General features: G+C 45.3%; 1 protein-coding gene across 1 annotated transcript in view; it reads left to right on the forward strand.

Moving 5' to 3' along the window:
• Positions 1–4327: 4327 nt before the first annotated feature.
• The window catches only part of LOC137300549 (protein crumbs homolog 1-like), a 126452-nt gene continuing 114386 nt past the window's right edge, over positions 4328–16393 (forward strand). Inside the window, exon 1 of the mRNA XM_067969685.1 lies at positions 4328–4482. Within this exon, the coding sequence (XP_067825786.1) occupies positions 4410–4482 (73 nt within the window). The 5' untranslated portion in view covers positions 4328–4409. The remainder of the gene's footprint in view (positions 4483–16393) is intronic.

Below are 16393 nucleotides of genomic sequence, written 5' to 3' on the forward strand. Positions count from 1 at the left end.
AATAAATAAAAGTTGCCTTGAAGAGGGAAGTATATACCTTCAAATGGCTTCACTTTACGAGATTGTGTATCCACAACACGTAGTCACAAGTCTAAGCTGAACTCTGTGGGAGCCAGTACACAAATGCAAGTAGTGTGTGAAGCTTGTCACCATGCTTGCTTACAGCTTTGAGCATCTAAGGGCTTTTGCACTCCTGAGATAAGACTTTCTCTTCCATGCAGCCTCTGTCAGGTTTTGCACAGCCTCAGCGGAGAGCATTCCGTGACCTGGAATGGATGCATACAGTTGGATTCTGGATCTGCAGCATCGCAGTTCAATCTCTTATCTTTATTTTTCAGTTCTCTTATCCTGTTATAAATAAAGAATGGCTGATGACATTTTCAGAAACCTGACGGGAAGGAGTAACAGAGCTGGACAGCTGAATTATCATCAACAGAAGTGCAGTTATTACTCAGCTGGGTTCAGTAACTCCTCTAAACCAGTTTCTTCTGATGATGTCATCTACCCTCACTGTTTGGACAAAAGTATATATTTCTACCAACAGTAGAAACCCACAGTAGGATGTTGAAGCCAATTCTAATTCTTTGTAATAGTTTGATGTTTAAATAGGTATCATTTCTGCTGGGATGATGTCATGCATGAATGACCCAAAGTGATAGTTCCACAGCAAACACACTTCAGTGTGATTTGTGCCATTTAGCATCACTTAATAAACATTAAAAAAAATCCCAAATATTTCATTTTTTAATGATGACACTGGGCCTATATATGAAGTTTAGAGGATAAGGCTCCCTCATTAATCATATCAACACAAGTAATTTGTCAATGAACTGCCCCCTATGGGTGCACGATAAAATGGAACACACATTGGGAGTAACTTTAACTTATGTTGCCGGGTGAAAAATGGGTGATAGCGATTCACCAGCTGGTTTTGCACCTTGCACAACTTTCTTTTCCATTGAAGGCATGTTAACAATTTATATAATCTGAATAATTGTAATATAACTTTATTAATAATACTGTAATCTGAATGAGTTTGTACCTGTTTCGTATCACAACATCAACTACAACTTGCATTTATGTAGAGCCTTTAACAAAGAAAAATGCCCCAAGGTGCTTCGCAAAGAATCAGACAAAAATGGACACCAAACTAAAGAACGAAGTATGAGGAGGATTGACCAAAAGCTTGGTCAAAAGGGACCTAAACCAGCAATAAAGTCAATCTTTTCATCTCTTCAAGGAACACTTCACTTTTTGTTATGTTTGTACTATCAGTACTGATCACCTCCCTATGGAAGAAGAGAGATTTATTAAAAGAATGGTTCTCTAATGTACAGGGAGAGATGCAAATACCGCAAACATAACTGAGATCATTTTTTATTATGTAAAAGAAATGTTGCACTTACTTCCGCAGAAATATTTTATCAATAAAACAAAGTTTGAATATCAAAAATTACAGATTGGAGATATCTAATGGCTACCACCAACATGGTTAGATCTGGGATTTTGAAACTAAGAGCCTGTTTGGATTCACATGGCCAACTTTCAGGCAGAGTATTGGATTCAGGGAATTGAACAATTGATACACGAATGGTATTTTCCTCTTTTCACGTTGGCATGGCTTTCTGAGTACGTCGCGATATTATGGAGATAATTTCTGCAGTAAGTAGCGAATGCAGCAACAGAGCTAGCAATACAACACTGTAGCCTGATTTTCCGGCCAGTGCTCACTACGAGCAAGGCGCCACATAGAGAGCCTCACTTCACAGGTTACCCCCCCCCCCGCCCCATAGTATTTGCTAAATATGCTAGCGACATCTCATGGCAGAACATTAGTATTGCACCAACTTCTATTTTTATTATATTGACAGGTTGCTGAGTTCAGATGGTTTATGTCTAGAGTTGTTTGTTTTGCACGAGCGCAACTTTTTTTCGCAAAGACCCCAAAGCTCTGCAGAGTTGGAGCGGCTGAATGTGATTCACATGAGATTATGTAGTGATGTACCTCACAATTCAATGCAAATGTACAGTTTTACTTATGTCCTTTCTACAGTGCAAAACTGAAATAACAGCTAATCATAGAACCATAGAAGATTATAGCACAAACTGAGGTAATTCAGCCCATTATGCCTGCACAGCTCTCTGCAACAGCAATCCAAAACTAATGCCACAGCCCTCTTCTCTCCCATTCCCCTCTATCTTCCTCAGTTTCAAATGTTTATCTTCACTTAAAAATGCAGTAGCCTTTGCCTCAACTATTCCCAATGGCAATGCATTCCATGCTCCAAGAACCCACTGCATAAAGAAATTTCTCCTAACCTCTGGAGAGAAGGTCATGCCTACATCAAACACATTTCCCCTCTTCACTTTTGCCTGGTGAAAGGTAGGATTCAACAAATAGTTCTTGAATTTAGTGCCAATTTAAATCAATGGTAACATTCTTGCCTCTGGCATCAAAAGTTGTGGGTTCAAGCCCAATTTCAGGATTTAAGCATGTAATCTAAGCTGACACTTCAGTGCAGTACTGAGGAAGTGCTGCATTGTCGGGAGTACTGTATTTTGGACGAGACATTAAACTGAAGCTCTGTCTGCCTATTCAGGTAGAAGTAAAAGATCCCCATGACACTATTTGAAGAAGAGCAAGGGATTTCTCTTGGCGGCCTCACCAACACTTATCCCACAACTAACAGCACCAAATCACATTGTTGTTTGTGGTACCTAGCTGTGTGCAAACTGGCTGCTGCGTTTGCCTAAATAGCAACAATGGATACACTTCAAAAAAGTAATTCATTGGCTGTGGAGTGTTTGTGACATCCTGACGATGTGAAAAGCACTATATAAATGAAAATTTTAATTTTCTTTGCTGCCAGGTTAGTGCAGGGCATGGAGTTACATAAAAGATCAGAAATAAAGTAATCTGATGCAATGATTGTTCTCCACAGATTATGATAAAATTTACTGAATTTGTAAGATCAGTACAAATGCTTTTCTTGACCATGATAGCATTTCTCTACATGGGGAATTTCACTTTATTAAGACTAATTTGACATAATTGATTAGCAGTTTATTAAATTAGCAAAAGCAAATTTAAATTTAACAGGAAAATAACTACCATTGCAGTTGAGATGGCCTCTGTGAGTAAGGGCAGAGTGTTGTGAGCACAGGGATGGTAAGCTTTCACCATCACTCAGTAGAGAGAAAAGTACATAATGTAGTGAAAATAATGACTTCTCCACTGGGGTTTAGCTCTCCTTTAACTTGTTATTGCACAACACATTAACACACCCATCACTAGGCAACACATTAACACACCCATCACTAGGCAACACATGAACACACCTGTCACTATGCAACACATTAACACACTGAAGTGAGACCACTGCCAATAATGAGTTTTCATGGGAAAACAGTTCAGAAATCTATCAGTACAAACTGCCTCCCCGGGCACAGCAACCCAACTACTAACCATTAAGGCAACAACCTCAACCAACGTGACCACTAGTAGGCAGGGCCTTCCCCCATTCCCAACTAATTCCATGACCAAACAAGTGGCCTTCACCCCTTGACCTGCACTGATCCCAGCGCATGCACAGTTATGACAAGAAACCTAGATGTATCAATGCATTCCTCGCACATGTACTGTGCAGTCAAAATGTGCAATGACGTCATAAAATATTTTTGAGAATTAAATAAGAAAAGAAATCCATCAAAATAAATAGAACTGCTTATTTTTTTAAAATAAAATCCATACATCCTGGTAATAAAAGAACATGTTGATAGTTTGAGCTGATTACAATCTTAAGCCTTGAACGACGTTTTGATTCACTTTCCTGTTATAGTATATTAAGCTATTAGCTATTTTAATAATCGGTATAATATTAAAAGATTAGCTGATACAACACTAAGCCTTAAGCCAATATCTTTCTGTAAAATATTCCTAGAAGCTTGCATTTTTGAAATGATATGAAAATCTTTCTGTAGCATAATAATCACACCTTTAGGTTATGAGTAAGCTGTTAAGTTAATTAATTTTGTAAAGAATCATGGACCAGCAGGCACATGGAAAACATGTGCTGAGAAAATGTCTTATTGCTAAAAGTTACAAGAGCACTTGTAAATTTAGCTGTTGGGCATCATTGACCCAGGCATGGTTAATCCACTCCCAGTCCAGTTCAGAACTCCAGACCATATATTACAAGGTGCTGTAACGGGTTGAGTAAAGCTTGTGGAACTGGACAGGGGCAAAGCATCATTGGTGTTCACAGAAGTGACAGAGCATGGAGTGCCTGTGATGTTCTTCTCATCAGTTCGTAGGCAGATTTCGAAGGACATGCTGGAGAGGCAGATGACCGTGGGAGCTGTTACAAACAGTTTCATACAGAATCTCTAGGCTGCCTGCTCCAGTAACCATGGAAGTAGAGAGAACTTCTTCCCACTTTCAGCTATCTGCTGTGCTGATTCTGCTGTTCCTCTTCGTTCGGGGTAGGTCAGCTGTCAGTCTTTTGTACTAAACTTTCTTCACTAACACTATGATCTAAAGTTTAGTTTTGATAATGTAACTGCTTACTGAGGGAGCCAGAAACCGACTGGCTTAACTCAATCAACATGGACTTTATTTCCAAAGCACTAAGCTGGATTGCTGGAGAGTTGTTAGTACTTTATTACTCATGTGGGCTGAATACTTTGTGCAGCACTGGTCTGTATGGGATGATATACAATACTTAAAAACTGCATTTGATCATTGAAAATGAACAATGCATTTTTTCTGATTAATTAGTTTTCAAACCAAATTACTGTCCTGTTTACCAATGACTTATATTTAGTGTTAATTGGATGTAAGCTGCTTAACTTTTGAAACTTTGAAACAAAAGTAGTACACCGTCATTTTCTTGCAGTAACCATAGTTACAACAGTTAGTGGTGCTTGGTAATTATACTACTAGAATCCACAGCACTTTTTGGAGGGGCTGCAAGTCCTTTACATTTATACTGAAAACTGCATAACAAAAGAAAATTATCCATACCTATACATACCTACTTTATGATTTCCTTCAATATTGAGGTTGAATAATGGTTATGGATCAGTCCATAAAAATGGTACACATTTGAATTGACACCTTCAGACAATCAGACTGATATGAAATACTTTTCACTTTGTGACAGAGTAGAAATTCATAATAAAGAAAAATGTGTAGCTTTAATATTTTAAAATGGAACAAACAAATAGTTGGTAAAGTCATTGTGGGTAGATGGTTCTGCCTGTGGGATAAACTTAACACATGGAGGAATTTCTAGTAAAAAGAATGTAAAAGAGTTCCGCTTTTTAAAACTTTTACTGGGCTTAAAGGTGGAATCTCATCTGTTACAATGCTTTAAGTAAGATAATCAATTATAGGGAAGCAGCCTAGCATGATGACATCAGTGCTGAGTGTAGATATTACACCAGTTTCGGTGCTTGTCCAGATGATATTGTTATTCAAACCTCTCCTGCCCTAAACAATTTCTTCACTGGCCCATTAGAATGAGTGTTCTTACAATGCTGAAATCTGGGTTTAATCATTTTAATTTGCTTAATCTCATTAGCATTTTGTAGGAAGTTAATAAATATCTTAAATAATAGGATAATCATACAATCCTGAATACATGTTGATGATGTCTGAAACCATTTTATTTAAATCTATGCATAAATTTTTAAGTGGAACAGTTTCAGAAACTGCAGATTATATTTGCAAGAATATAGCATTCTTGCTCAGCTTGAAAGGTTAGATGATGACGATTCTGAGGTTCTGAGTGGGACAGATGGTGGTGGCAGAAGAATGTCACCGTTAGAGCTGTTTCTTGCATGTGTAATCTCTGCCTGTGGTTTTAGTCAGCTTTATATGTTGGTGTCTCAAGTCCTGTAACAGTTCCACCCAGGTCAAGGCCTAGTGATATTTATAAATCACAGAATGGGATCATTGCCTTGGGTGGGGTTAGTAATCTGGCTAGTTATAGCTTAAGCCCATTGGTAAAATTTGTTCAACTTTGTTCAGTTTCAACAGCATTTAGAGTGTTCATTTTTGTGAAATTCACAAGTTGCAAGAGTTTGAATTTATTTGTCTATTGAATGGGCAGAGGCAGAGAATAGTCACTTAACAATGAAAATGCTGATAGTGTTGCATGCTTAGGTGCAAGCTACAGCCACATTTTGGCCCCTCTGAACTTGAGCTCTGGTGGTCTCTATAGCTACTTAACACAAATGTTTGTGTGCAAAAATAATACTTTTGTACTGTGGGGGGGGGGGGGGGGGGGAGGGAAATTGTTTGAAGATGCCATTGAATATTCTTAGTGGCTTCATTAGCCAAGAATGCAGTGGGGCTTTCCTATTCTTCCACATCAAAACACGTCACTGTTTTTTCAATTAACGGTTGCTATGGGAAACAGAAGAATTTATCAGCGCTGAATGCTCAAGACTTCAAACTGCTTTCAGGATAACTGTGGTGCTTTATATCTGACAGGTGATTGTTAGGTTTTAAATGCTGCTGTGTTTGGCTGGTTGTCCAAACTGATTTTCAATGTGTGTCACTGGATTCCAGCTTCTTGCACTGTACTGTCTTCAGAATTTATTAATTCCCCAGACACTGGAAGCAGCGTTGCCTACGGACCTAGCCAAGCCGTTACAACAATTCATCTGTTTGTGGAACGTTCCTTCAGAACCGCCTAGGGTTCTGGAAGCAATGTTCCAAATTTCTCAATATCATTTGCATTTAAAGTGTAACTCATTGGTGTGGAGCGAAGATGAGCTTATTTTCAAGATAATTGTCAGAGTTGTAAATGAATCCCCTTTTCATTATTTATCCAAGATAAATAATTCTGTTTCAGCTGACAATACTCAGTGCTGGTTGATTGACTTTTATACTTTTAAGTCTTTTAAAATTTGTTCCAATAATCCCTTTTTTGAATAAACCAAGAAGTGTTAAAATTACCTCATGGTTAGTAGCAAAGCAATATTCTCTCTTCTAAATATTAATTTTTCTCTGTGGGATATTATATAGGTTTACTACATTACATCTGTAACAGCATTTTGGAAGGCAGAGTCATTAATGGCCCTCAGGTACTTATTACCAACTCAAGTGAAGAGATTCTAATGAACACTACAACACCGGACTATAATAACAGCATAAAATTATCTTTTCACTGTTATCAATTTGAAATTTGCAAGCTGTGCTGCAGCATTATTTTTTTGTTATTTACAACTCTGTAATGGCTCTCGCTAGGAGCTTTTAGCACTCACTCAACACTGGCTTTGAACTTTTAAATGGTCCAGTGCCAAGGCACAGTGACATATAACACTCTCTGATTGGAAGTTGTTCAAGTTGTCTGAACAGCATTGGCAAGAGTCTTGGACCAGGTCAACTGCCTCTCCTCTGGGAATGGTCTGTGACAGAGGGGACCCAAAGATGGAGAAAATAACTGAAATTACATGAAATAATTTTATCTTATCAAATATTAGCACTGCTGTGCAAAGAAGTAGCAATGGCCAAATTTCCATTTTAATAAGTGATGAGATTCAATGCCAAAACCTCCTCACTACCCCATCTCTAAATCAAAAGTTAGTCCCTGGATTGGTGCTGTCCTAGGGCAGAAGGGGGAATGGCCCAGGCTGGAAACATATCATAAGATGTGCTCAATGGCACTATTTGATTTTTCTGCATGATGTGGCAAAGGACCCAGTATACTGCCTGGTTTTAATCTCTCTGACAGATGATCTAGCAAAAGCATCTGAACTCTGCCTGCATGGGACACCCTACATGTTAATAAGTCCTTACATCCTTACGTTGTTTAAGTATTATAAAAATCTTGTACAATTCGATGCTTTCAAACACAAAGAGTAAATATGAATCTCATTTCTCAAACAGGGCCAAAATTCATTGGGCAGTTGTCAATGAATATTAAATAGAAGAACAGATACTATGTAGAATGTGTTGAGAATAATGGAGCATTTGCAACTGTTATGTCAATTGGCAAGAGCAATAGGCATATATGAATTTTCTCATCTGTGTAGCTTCAGAGGGATGGTTCAGTACTACACAGGAATAGGAAACAGTAAGGCAGGAATAAAAGAAAGAATACGAAAAAAAACCAACATAGATTCACCATGCAAAGAGAGTCCAGGGAAATTACCCAATTTCCACTAAGTGTAATCGGTTAAGTACACTTAATTTGACACAATTTCAACCACTGGCCGTACCAATGGCCATTCACTCCTGTCATGAGGTTTTTGGGGGGTTTCCAAAACTCCTCTATGGTTAAGGATAATCTACAACTCTCCACTCAGAAGAGTCCAAGAAGGAATCCAGATACATAGCAATTTAACCTAATTAAACCAGAATGTAACATGTGTTTTTGCTTTGTAGATATTCACATTTTTATTAGCTCCCTCTATGTAAATTTATTTTTCTCTCCTTTGGTCCTAGTACTTGGACCATATGGAGTCGTACTGAGCCATTCAGAGCAGGAAGATCTCATATCTGGTCATCCTTCTGTGTGGAGTTAATTAATTTCAGTCAGGTGCGGCAGCAGGAGCTATATAATTTGCATCAATATCCCCGAGCTAAGAAGGGTTAACCCTTACTGGAGAGTGTATATGTGGTGGTTAGTTGAGGACATTAGCTGCAACGCTCCTGACTCCAGCAATCTCTCGGGCTTACACTTGAAGAATACACACTTGAGTTACCTAGGGGCTTCTGAAACTGTACCCCGCCATTAGTCACTCTTTTTAAAATAAAGTAGCCCGGTTAGGACAAGGACAATTAGTAATAATTCTTACTTAACTGAATATTGAAATAAATAAATGAATGAATAAATAACCAAATATTTATTTTCTATTCAAGCAAAATCAATATGGATATGTTATGCATTTACAATGTGATTGAGATACCTGCAATATGAAATAAGAAATTAAAGGCTGTGATGCTTCACTTCAGCATAGTGTAGAGGGACTGTGGGCAAATTTTATAGGGGGGTTTGTTTCACAATGATAAATCCAGATCAGTTTGTTTTTACTGGGTTTACAGTCTTCGAATACTGTGAAGATACACAGAATCCGATACCCTCCCTAACAGTTTTAGAACAATGTTTCTTGTACTGTATGATGGGTTGGTGCTGGAAGGTCACTCCAGGGCTGGGGACAGTGCAAAGCATGAATGTTCCGATGGTATGTTGACTTTTTTTTACAAAGAACAGCCTGTGCCACTCTTCTAATCCCAATACACTGACCAGCAAGATCAGGCCAGACCAGCAGGGAATTGCTAATGCAAGCACATTACTTTCTGTCGCCAAAACCATGTAACCTTTCAACTCTGGTTATTATTTCAATTGTTAGTAATAAAGAGCAATAAAAACAAGCATTTTGAAAAATTTAGACTTTCGATTTAAATGGTACAGTATGCAGTTTCCTAAACCAATGTTCACATTTTTAAAAACACAGGTGCATTAAAACCATCAGGGAACTGAAGATAAACTGAGTCCATCTTGTCATGGAATAAGATATATACCACCTCTAGATTTCAGGAATCAAACACATAAAGTCATGGAGTCAGACACAAACTGCCTTTAGATTTTCAGAAAGTCAGAATCACACCAGCTCTAAATTGTGACAAATTCAGACACATGGGGCTCGAATTTAGCAGGCCTGCGGGTTCCCAGCGGGTGGTCCTCCGGGAGCGTCGAAAACGCGGACGGGTAATTGTGTGCGTCCCCCACGCGATCGCGGGATAATTGGACCCATTAAGGCCTGCTTCCGGGTTCTGCGCTCCCCAGCTGCGAGCCGGCCGGCTGCGCATGCGCAGTACCGTCGACGCGATGTAGGAGCTCCAGTTAAAGGGGCAGTCTCCCAAAGCCCCTCCTGCTGCAAGCAAGAGGTCTGGGAGAATGGCTCAACCAAGGGGAAAGGCTGCGCCCCGTTTTTCAGATCTGGCACTGCAGCTGATGCTGGAGGGCGTGAGGAGGAGGAGGGAAACACTCTTCCCTGAGGATGGGCGCAAGTTCCCTGCCGCCGCAACCAGGAAGGCATGGGCAGAGGTGGCGGCGGAGGTGAGCAGCAGGGGCAACACCCCAAGGACTTGGGAGCAGTGCCGCAAGCGCTTCAATGACCTGACTAGGTCTGGCAAGGTGAGTACACCAACGCACCCTCCCACATCCCGTCCCCACCATCACGCCAAGCAGATCACAACCCCCTCCTGCACAGCCACCACTGCGCTCCATCAGCAATCATCACAGCCACTCATTCACCATCCTCGCCGTGCACGCAAGTACCCACCGTCCCTGACCCCACCCGAACACTACCACACACCCCAATCCCCATGCAATAGGATGGGCACGTGGCCCACACTTCCTCCCATCCGTTCCGCGCCACGCTCAACCCAACCACACCGATGCTCGATGCGTCTCACGATGCAAGACGCACCCACTCACACATCTGTGTTTTGCTTTCACAGGAGAAGAGGAGCAAGAACAACCGCGAAAGGGCACGCACCGGAGGTGGGCCGCCGCAAGTGGTGGAGCTCACCGACGCAGAGGTGGAGGCGCTCGACCTCGCCCGCACGCGACATTGCCTGTCGGTGGCCGATGGCGAGTGTGTCGCTGCCGAAACGGCCGGTAAGGGAAAGCTGACACTCAACACCCATGATCGCGAGTGACCGTATCATCACCTGCCATCAGGCGCACTGTCAAGTTGGTCCACATGCCTCAAAGTGCCCTCTGTTCTCTTGCAGGTGCGTCTTTGCATCAAGCGAGCATGGAGGGCGATTCCTCAGAGGACATGGCGGTCTCTGAGGGTGCATCGTCACATCAGAGCCAACCATCCACCAGCGCAGAGACACGCACCTCGGTGGGTCCCCCTCGCCAACTAGTTGGGGTAGCACTTGGTGAGTCACTGCGCACGAGTGAGCATGAGCAGACCCTGGTGGCAGGGGCAGCCGCGGAGGGTCCGCGACGGAGGGAGCACTCATCTCCAGGCTCTGCTCAGCCGGACCCAGATGCTGAACCCAGGGGGCCACCAGAGAAAAGGAGAGTCGTCGAGGGCCACCAGCTAATTGCTGAGGTGCTGGCAGAGGTGCCGCGCGCATTGTCCACAATAGCGCAGGCGATGGAGGAGTCCACCTCCTGCATGTGGGCATTGGTGGCGCAGGCACAGGAGGGTACCGGCGACACAGTGTCGCGGGTAGGTGCGGGACTGTCCGCGGTGGAGGACAGGCTGGCCTCCCTCGAGCGTCACGCACAGCTCCACTTCGAGTCCTTGCAGGCCCTCACAACGTCGGTACGGATTCAGGGTGAGCAACATTCCGACGCCACCAACAGGCTGAGGGATACACTAGGGGTGGCCTTGCAAGGCCTCACACATGCCATCCAAACTGCCGTCCAGCAGGGTGGAAGGGGTGATGTGGGCCGAGGCCAAGAGAGGGATGATGGTGACCGGGGACATGGAAGCGGGGACGCCTCTCAAGGCGTCCCCACGTCCCACCCGTCGCCCACCTCTCAACCACCACCCGCAATGGTGCCTCCTCTCCAGGTGGCCGAGTCTGCCCCTGCCCCGGTGCAGGAGGAGCAGTCTGTGGAGGTGCCCTCACGGGCACCGAAACCCAGGGGCCGTCCGCCAAAAGCATCTACCCGGTCAAGGCAAGAAGACGAGCAACCTGCCACTACCTCTGCTGGAGCCACAGGGGTAGCACCACGTAGGGGTTCCCGGAGAAGAATTCCAAAGGCCTTATAATCACAAAGGGAATACACCAGGGTGTTTATTATTTTGTACTTTGTTTCTTAAATGATGTCACATTCCACATATTAAATAGTCTATTCTCACCACTCCTGCCACCTCTCGTCCATTCTTCCGCGGCTTGTGCAGTAGTTGCGTTCCGTGGAGGCCATCATGACGGCAAACACCTGCTGCCACCCATTGGGCACACTGCTGTGGGTGCAGGATTACTGGCAGCACTCTTCAGTGGAGGGGGCTGGTATGGCCGCTCGCATGTGCAGGTGAGGAGATGCGAGCGCCTCGCAGTGTCTGACGCTAGGAGAACCGTTGACGTATGAGTGCGTCCCTGGCCCGGCGACCATCCCGGTGAGTCGCGGCTCGGCGCATGGGTCGTCCAACATCCTCGGGCGCGTCCTCCTCCTCCGCCTCCGCCTCCTCCTCCTCCTCCTCGCCCTCGCCTTCCTCAATGTGGGTGGCGGGTGTGGATGGGGCCTCCTCCAGCGGCACCCCTCTCTGTTGGGCCATGTTGTGCAGGGCACAGCAGACAACTATGATTCGTCCCACTCTGAATGGTGTGTATTGGAGCGCTCCCCCAGAACGATCAAGGCACCTGAAGCGCATCTTGAGAAGCCCTATGGTCTGCTCAATTGTAGACCTGGTAGCAGTGTGGCTGTCATTGTACCGACGCTCCGGCTCGGTGATGGGGTTCCTCAGAGGTGTCATGAGCCAAGTGTGGAGGGGATACCCCTTGTCGCCGAGGAGCCAGCCGTTGCCGGCGTTGGGTGCCTGCAGGATGGGCGGGACGGCGGACTCCCTGAGGACGAAGGCATCGTGGCAGCTGCCGGGGTATCTGGCGCACACGTGTAGGAATCTCTGGCGGTGGTCACAGATGAGCTGGGCGTTCATGGAGTGATACCCCTTCCTGTTGATGAACAGCCCTGGCTCATGCGGAGGTGCCCGTATTGCGATGTGGGTGCAGTCGATTACACCCTGCACCCGTGGGAAGCCGGCCATGGCATGGAATCCAACCGCCCTCTCCATCTGGCTGCGCTCGTCCATGGCGAAGTTGATGTAGTGGGAGGCCCTGCGGAACAACCCATCGGTGACCTGCCTTATGCACTTGTGTGCAGAGGACTGACAGACCCCGGTGATGTCCCCGGTGGCACCCTGGAAGGAACCGGATGCGAAGAAGTTGAGGGCAGTGGTGACTTTGACGGCGACAGGTAAGAAGATGCTGCTTGGTCCATCAGGGAGCAGCTCGTCGTTAAGGAGGCTGCAGATGTCGGCGACTACCTGGCGATTGACTCTGAGCCTCCGTATGCACTGCTCCTCGGAGAGGTCCATGAAGCTGAGCCTCGCTCTGTACACCCTGTGCGGAGGGTAGTGCCTCCTGCGACGCATCTCTCTCTGCGGTTGCCCTCCCTCCTGCTGTGCAGGTGGGTGTGCCGCAGCACCGTGTTGGGGGGCCCCACCTCTCCGAGGCGGACGGCGTGGACTGCGAGGCTGCTGGGGCTGGTCATCCTGTTCGTCCTCCGACGATGTCAACGCACCACCCATCTGGCAGGTGTTGGTGTGAGGGGTTGTGCAGGGTAGGTGGGTGGGTCCTCGGACTGGGGCTGCGGTTTCGTGTCGGTCTGTCCTCTGGCTTGGCGGGGGTTGGTGGAGGGCAGGGGTTGCCCTATGTGACGCGGTGGCCTCCTGCGTGGGTGAGGGCGCTCCCCCGTGGAGCGCACCTTGGCACCTGGCACAGGCTGCTGGCTGCAACACGCCTGGTTTGAAGGGTCCTGTTTCCCCCAGTGTGGGAAACTGACTGCTTTGACCGTAAAATCCCACACTTCCTCTTTTGACAGCTGCTTCAGCTCATTAACTGACCACAACGAGCAAGTTAAGTGATCTCAAGTGGAACCCCGCTGGCTTTAATTGCCTGCGGGATTCCCACCAGCGGGGCTTGCGCGCGCAGCCCCGCACGTCAGCGCGGTACCCGGAAGTGGCCGGGATTTCGTCCGAATCCGGTCACGTGATCGGAGATCGGGATTTTCGGGGCCCCCCCGCTGGAAACCCGCAGGTAACCCGACCCTAAAATCGAGCCCATAAAGTTTCAATTTTAAAATCAAATTGCGGGTGCGTTGGGGGCTGCGAAAATCAGGAAAATCCCGAGCGTGTTTGGAAGCTGGCCCCAACCCCCCGAATTCCGGGGTTGCCATAGACGCACCTGTGTGCGCGCGCACTTCACGAATCTGGAAGTCCCGCCGGCAATTAAAGGGTGCGGCTGATCTGCAGGGCCTACTGCTCCGCTTCTGTGAGGACCACTATTTGTTGTGGACCCCCTCCAGTTCTCGCTCTCTCGTGTGCATTTTGCACTCTCTTCTCTGAGAAGGGGAGAAAGTACAGACGTGTGAGTGAGTGATGGTGAAGTAGCCAGCCGATGAATGCATTGCTTTGGGTGAGGCTGACCGTAAAAGAGATGCATCAGAGGGTGAGTATGAGACAGAGCCATCACATTGGATGAGGAATGGGGTGAGTGGTAGGTGGGGTGACTCATGGGGAGGTGAGGAAGTGCTGAGGAAGTACAGGTAAGTTGTGGATGAGCCTTAAGTGGGTGTGAGGAGTGATGTGATGGAGTAGTCTTTCAGTGCAGAATAAGTTGTGGGGGGGTGGGGGGTGATGTGAAACACAGAATGTAGGAGAATCAATAATTGTACTCACTTTTGCTAACCTAGTTAAATCATTGAAGCTTCCTGCACTGGACCCAGATGCAAGAGTTGTTGCTGCTGCCGGTGACCTCCTCTGCCACCTCGAGCCAGGCCTTCTTGGTGGCAGAGGCAGGGCGCTTCCTCCCATCCGCTGGGTAAAACACTTCCCTCCTCTTCCTCACCCCGGCCCGTAGCTGCTGCAGAGAAGCATCACTGAACCGTGGAGCAGCTTTACCCCTGTGTTGCTCTATATTGTGTGTTCTTGGTGTTTGCTGCAGCAACAGCCATTGGAGTAATGGCCCTTTAAATAGAGCCGCTCCAGCTGACAGCCTGTCATGCAGGTGCGCAGTCCGCCCACTGCGCAGTTTTCAGACGGCGAACCTGGAAGCCATGTAAAAGGCCACCAATTAACTTGTGATCGCGTGGGAAACAGTAAGATTTTCGTCGTCAGGTTACCCGCATGCCCACTGACCCCCCCCACCCCCGCTGCCATCCTGCCGCCCTTTCAAAATCAAGCCCCTGCAGGCTCTAGATTACATGGGAATCAGGCACATACAGGGTCTAGATTGTCAGGGAGTCAGACACATATTGGCTTAGATTGTCAGGGAGTCAGACACATATTGGCACTAGACTGTGGAAGAGACAAGTTCATTTTCTGTAACATTTTTATTTTTAATAAAGATGGACCATTAAGCAGGAAAATAATAACCTTCATTCTACATGGTATTTGGGCTAAAAATATACTGCAGAGTTATGTTACAGGCTTGTATTTATTGTACGGCTGGTATTTTTTCAAAATTATCAGACTGATAGCTTAAGATAAAACACTATTCTGATGTAATGTGGCTAGCACCATACATGTTTTGCAGATACTGGAGAGTGAACCCAGTAGCATCCATCAGCTGTTCCTTTCCAGTTGCTTAAATCAGTAGTCATATCATTCTCTTCTACAATATTGGGCCGGAAATTGCTTTCAAAATAATGGTGAGCCTAACAGCGCTCACCATTATGAGTGGCGAAATCAAATAGCAAGTTCCGGCATTTGCACATGCGTGATCAAACGCAGAAATCCGGAACTTGCTCTTCCTGGTTCACCGGCGATGTGACAGCTTCGCCTTAAAGGGACATCGCCGGCTGCAATCAATGGACCAGCACCAACTTGCTCTCCTGCCCAGCTGGAAACTAACTAATCTCGCTACAAAACTGGTACGCTCAGTTTTTTAAGTCTAAACTAAGTTTTAACAGTGTGGTAAGTCTTAATGACTGCCAAACAACCTCTCTGGCACTAAAAATTAACTTTTAAAAATGTGGAGTCTCATTACTCCTGATTTTAATAGTTTTTGGACATTTAAAAAAAATTAAATTGAAAACATTTTTTAAAAAACTTTTTCCTTCTGTCTCTTTTATCCCAATCTTTAATTTTATCCTCTCTTTATTTCGCTTTCTTTATGTTATTTTATAAAACCTTATCGGGCATATCCAGGTTTTTAGTGTATGCTGTTTGTCTATGAACTGCACTTCCTGGTTCTCACAGCCTGGCTTGCTTGAAGCTGATTGGTTGAGGAGCCTAAGTGATCCTTTCACCAATCTCACTGCCCGGGAAAGAACACTGATGTTATTTGAACTCGCAGTTCAAGGAAGTTGCCGCCAAAAAAGAACGCGGTAACTTAGTGGGTGAATTTAAATCTAATGAGTGGCGACCACTGCTGGTTCACTGCTCAGAGCAATTTGTGGGCCAATAGGTTACAAGATCTTTTTGCATTGCTGCCCTTCAGAAGTCTTTGCAGAACAGTGGTGTACATTAGGCAACACAGAGAGATAGCAAAACAGCCTGAATGCAGTGGCTCCTCATTTAATGTTCTCTATAGAGGCATTATTGTGAGGGCGGTAATATAAGGAGGTTCTCATGGAAGTTTTCTATTACTTGATAACAAGTCATCAAAAAGTCTGTTTCTCCCAAGTCATCA

The sequence above is a fragment of the Heptranchias perlo genome, chromosome 31 (genome assembly GCF_035084215.1).
Source record: "Heptranchias perlo isolate sHepPer1 chromosome 31, sHepPer1.hap1, whole genome shotgun sequence".
Taxonomy (NCBI): domain Eukaryota; kingdom Metazoa; phylum Chordata; class Chondrichthyes; order Hexanchiformes; family Hexanchidae; genus Heptranchias; species Heptranchias perlo.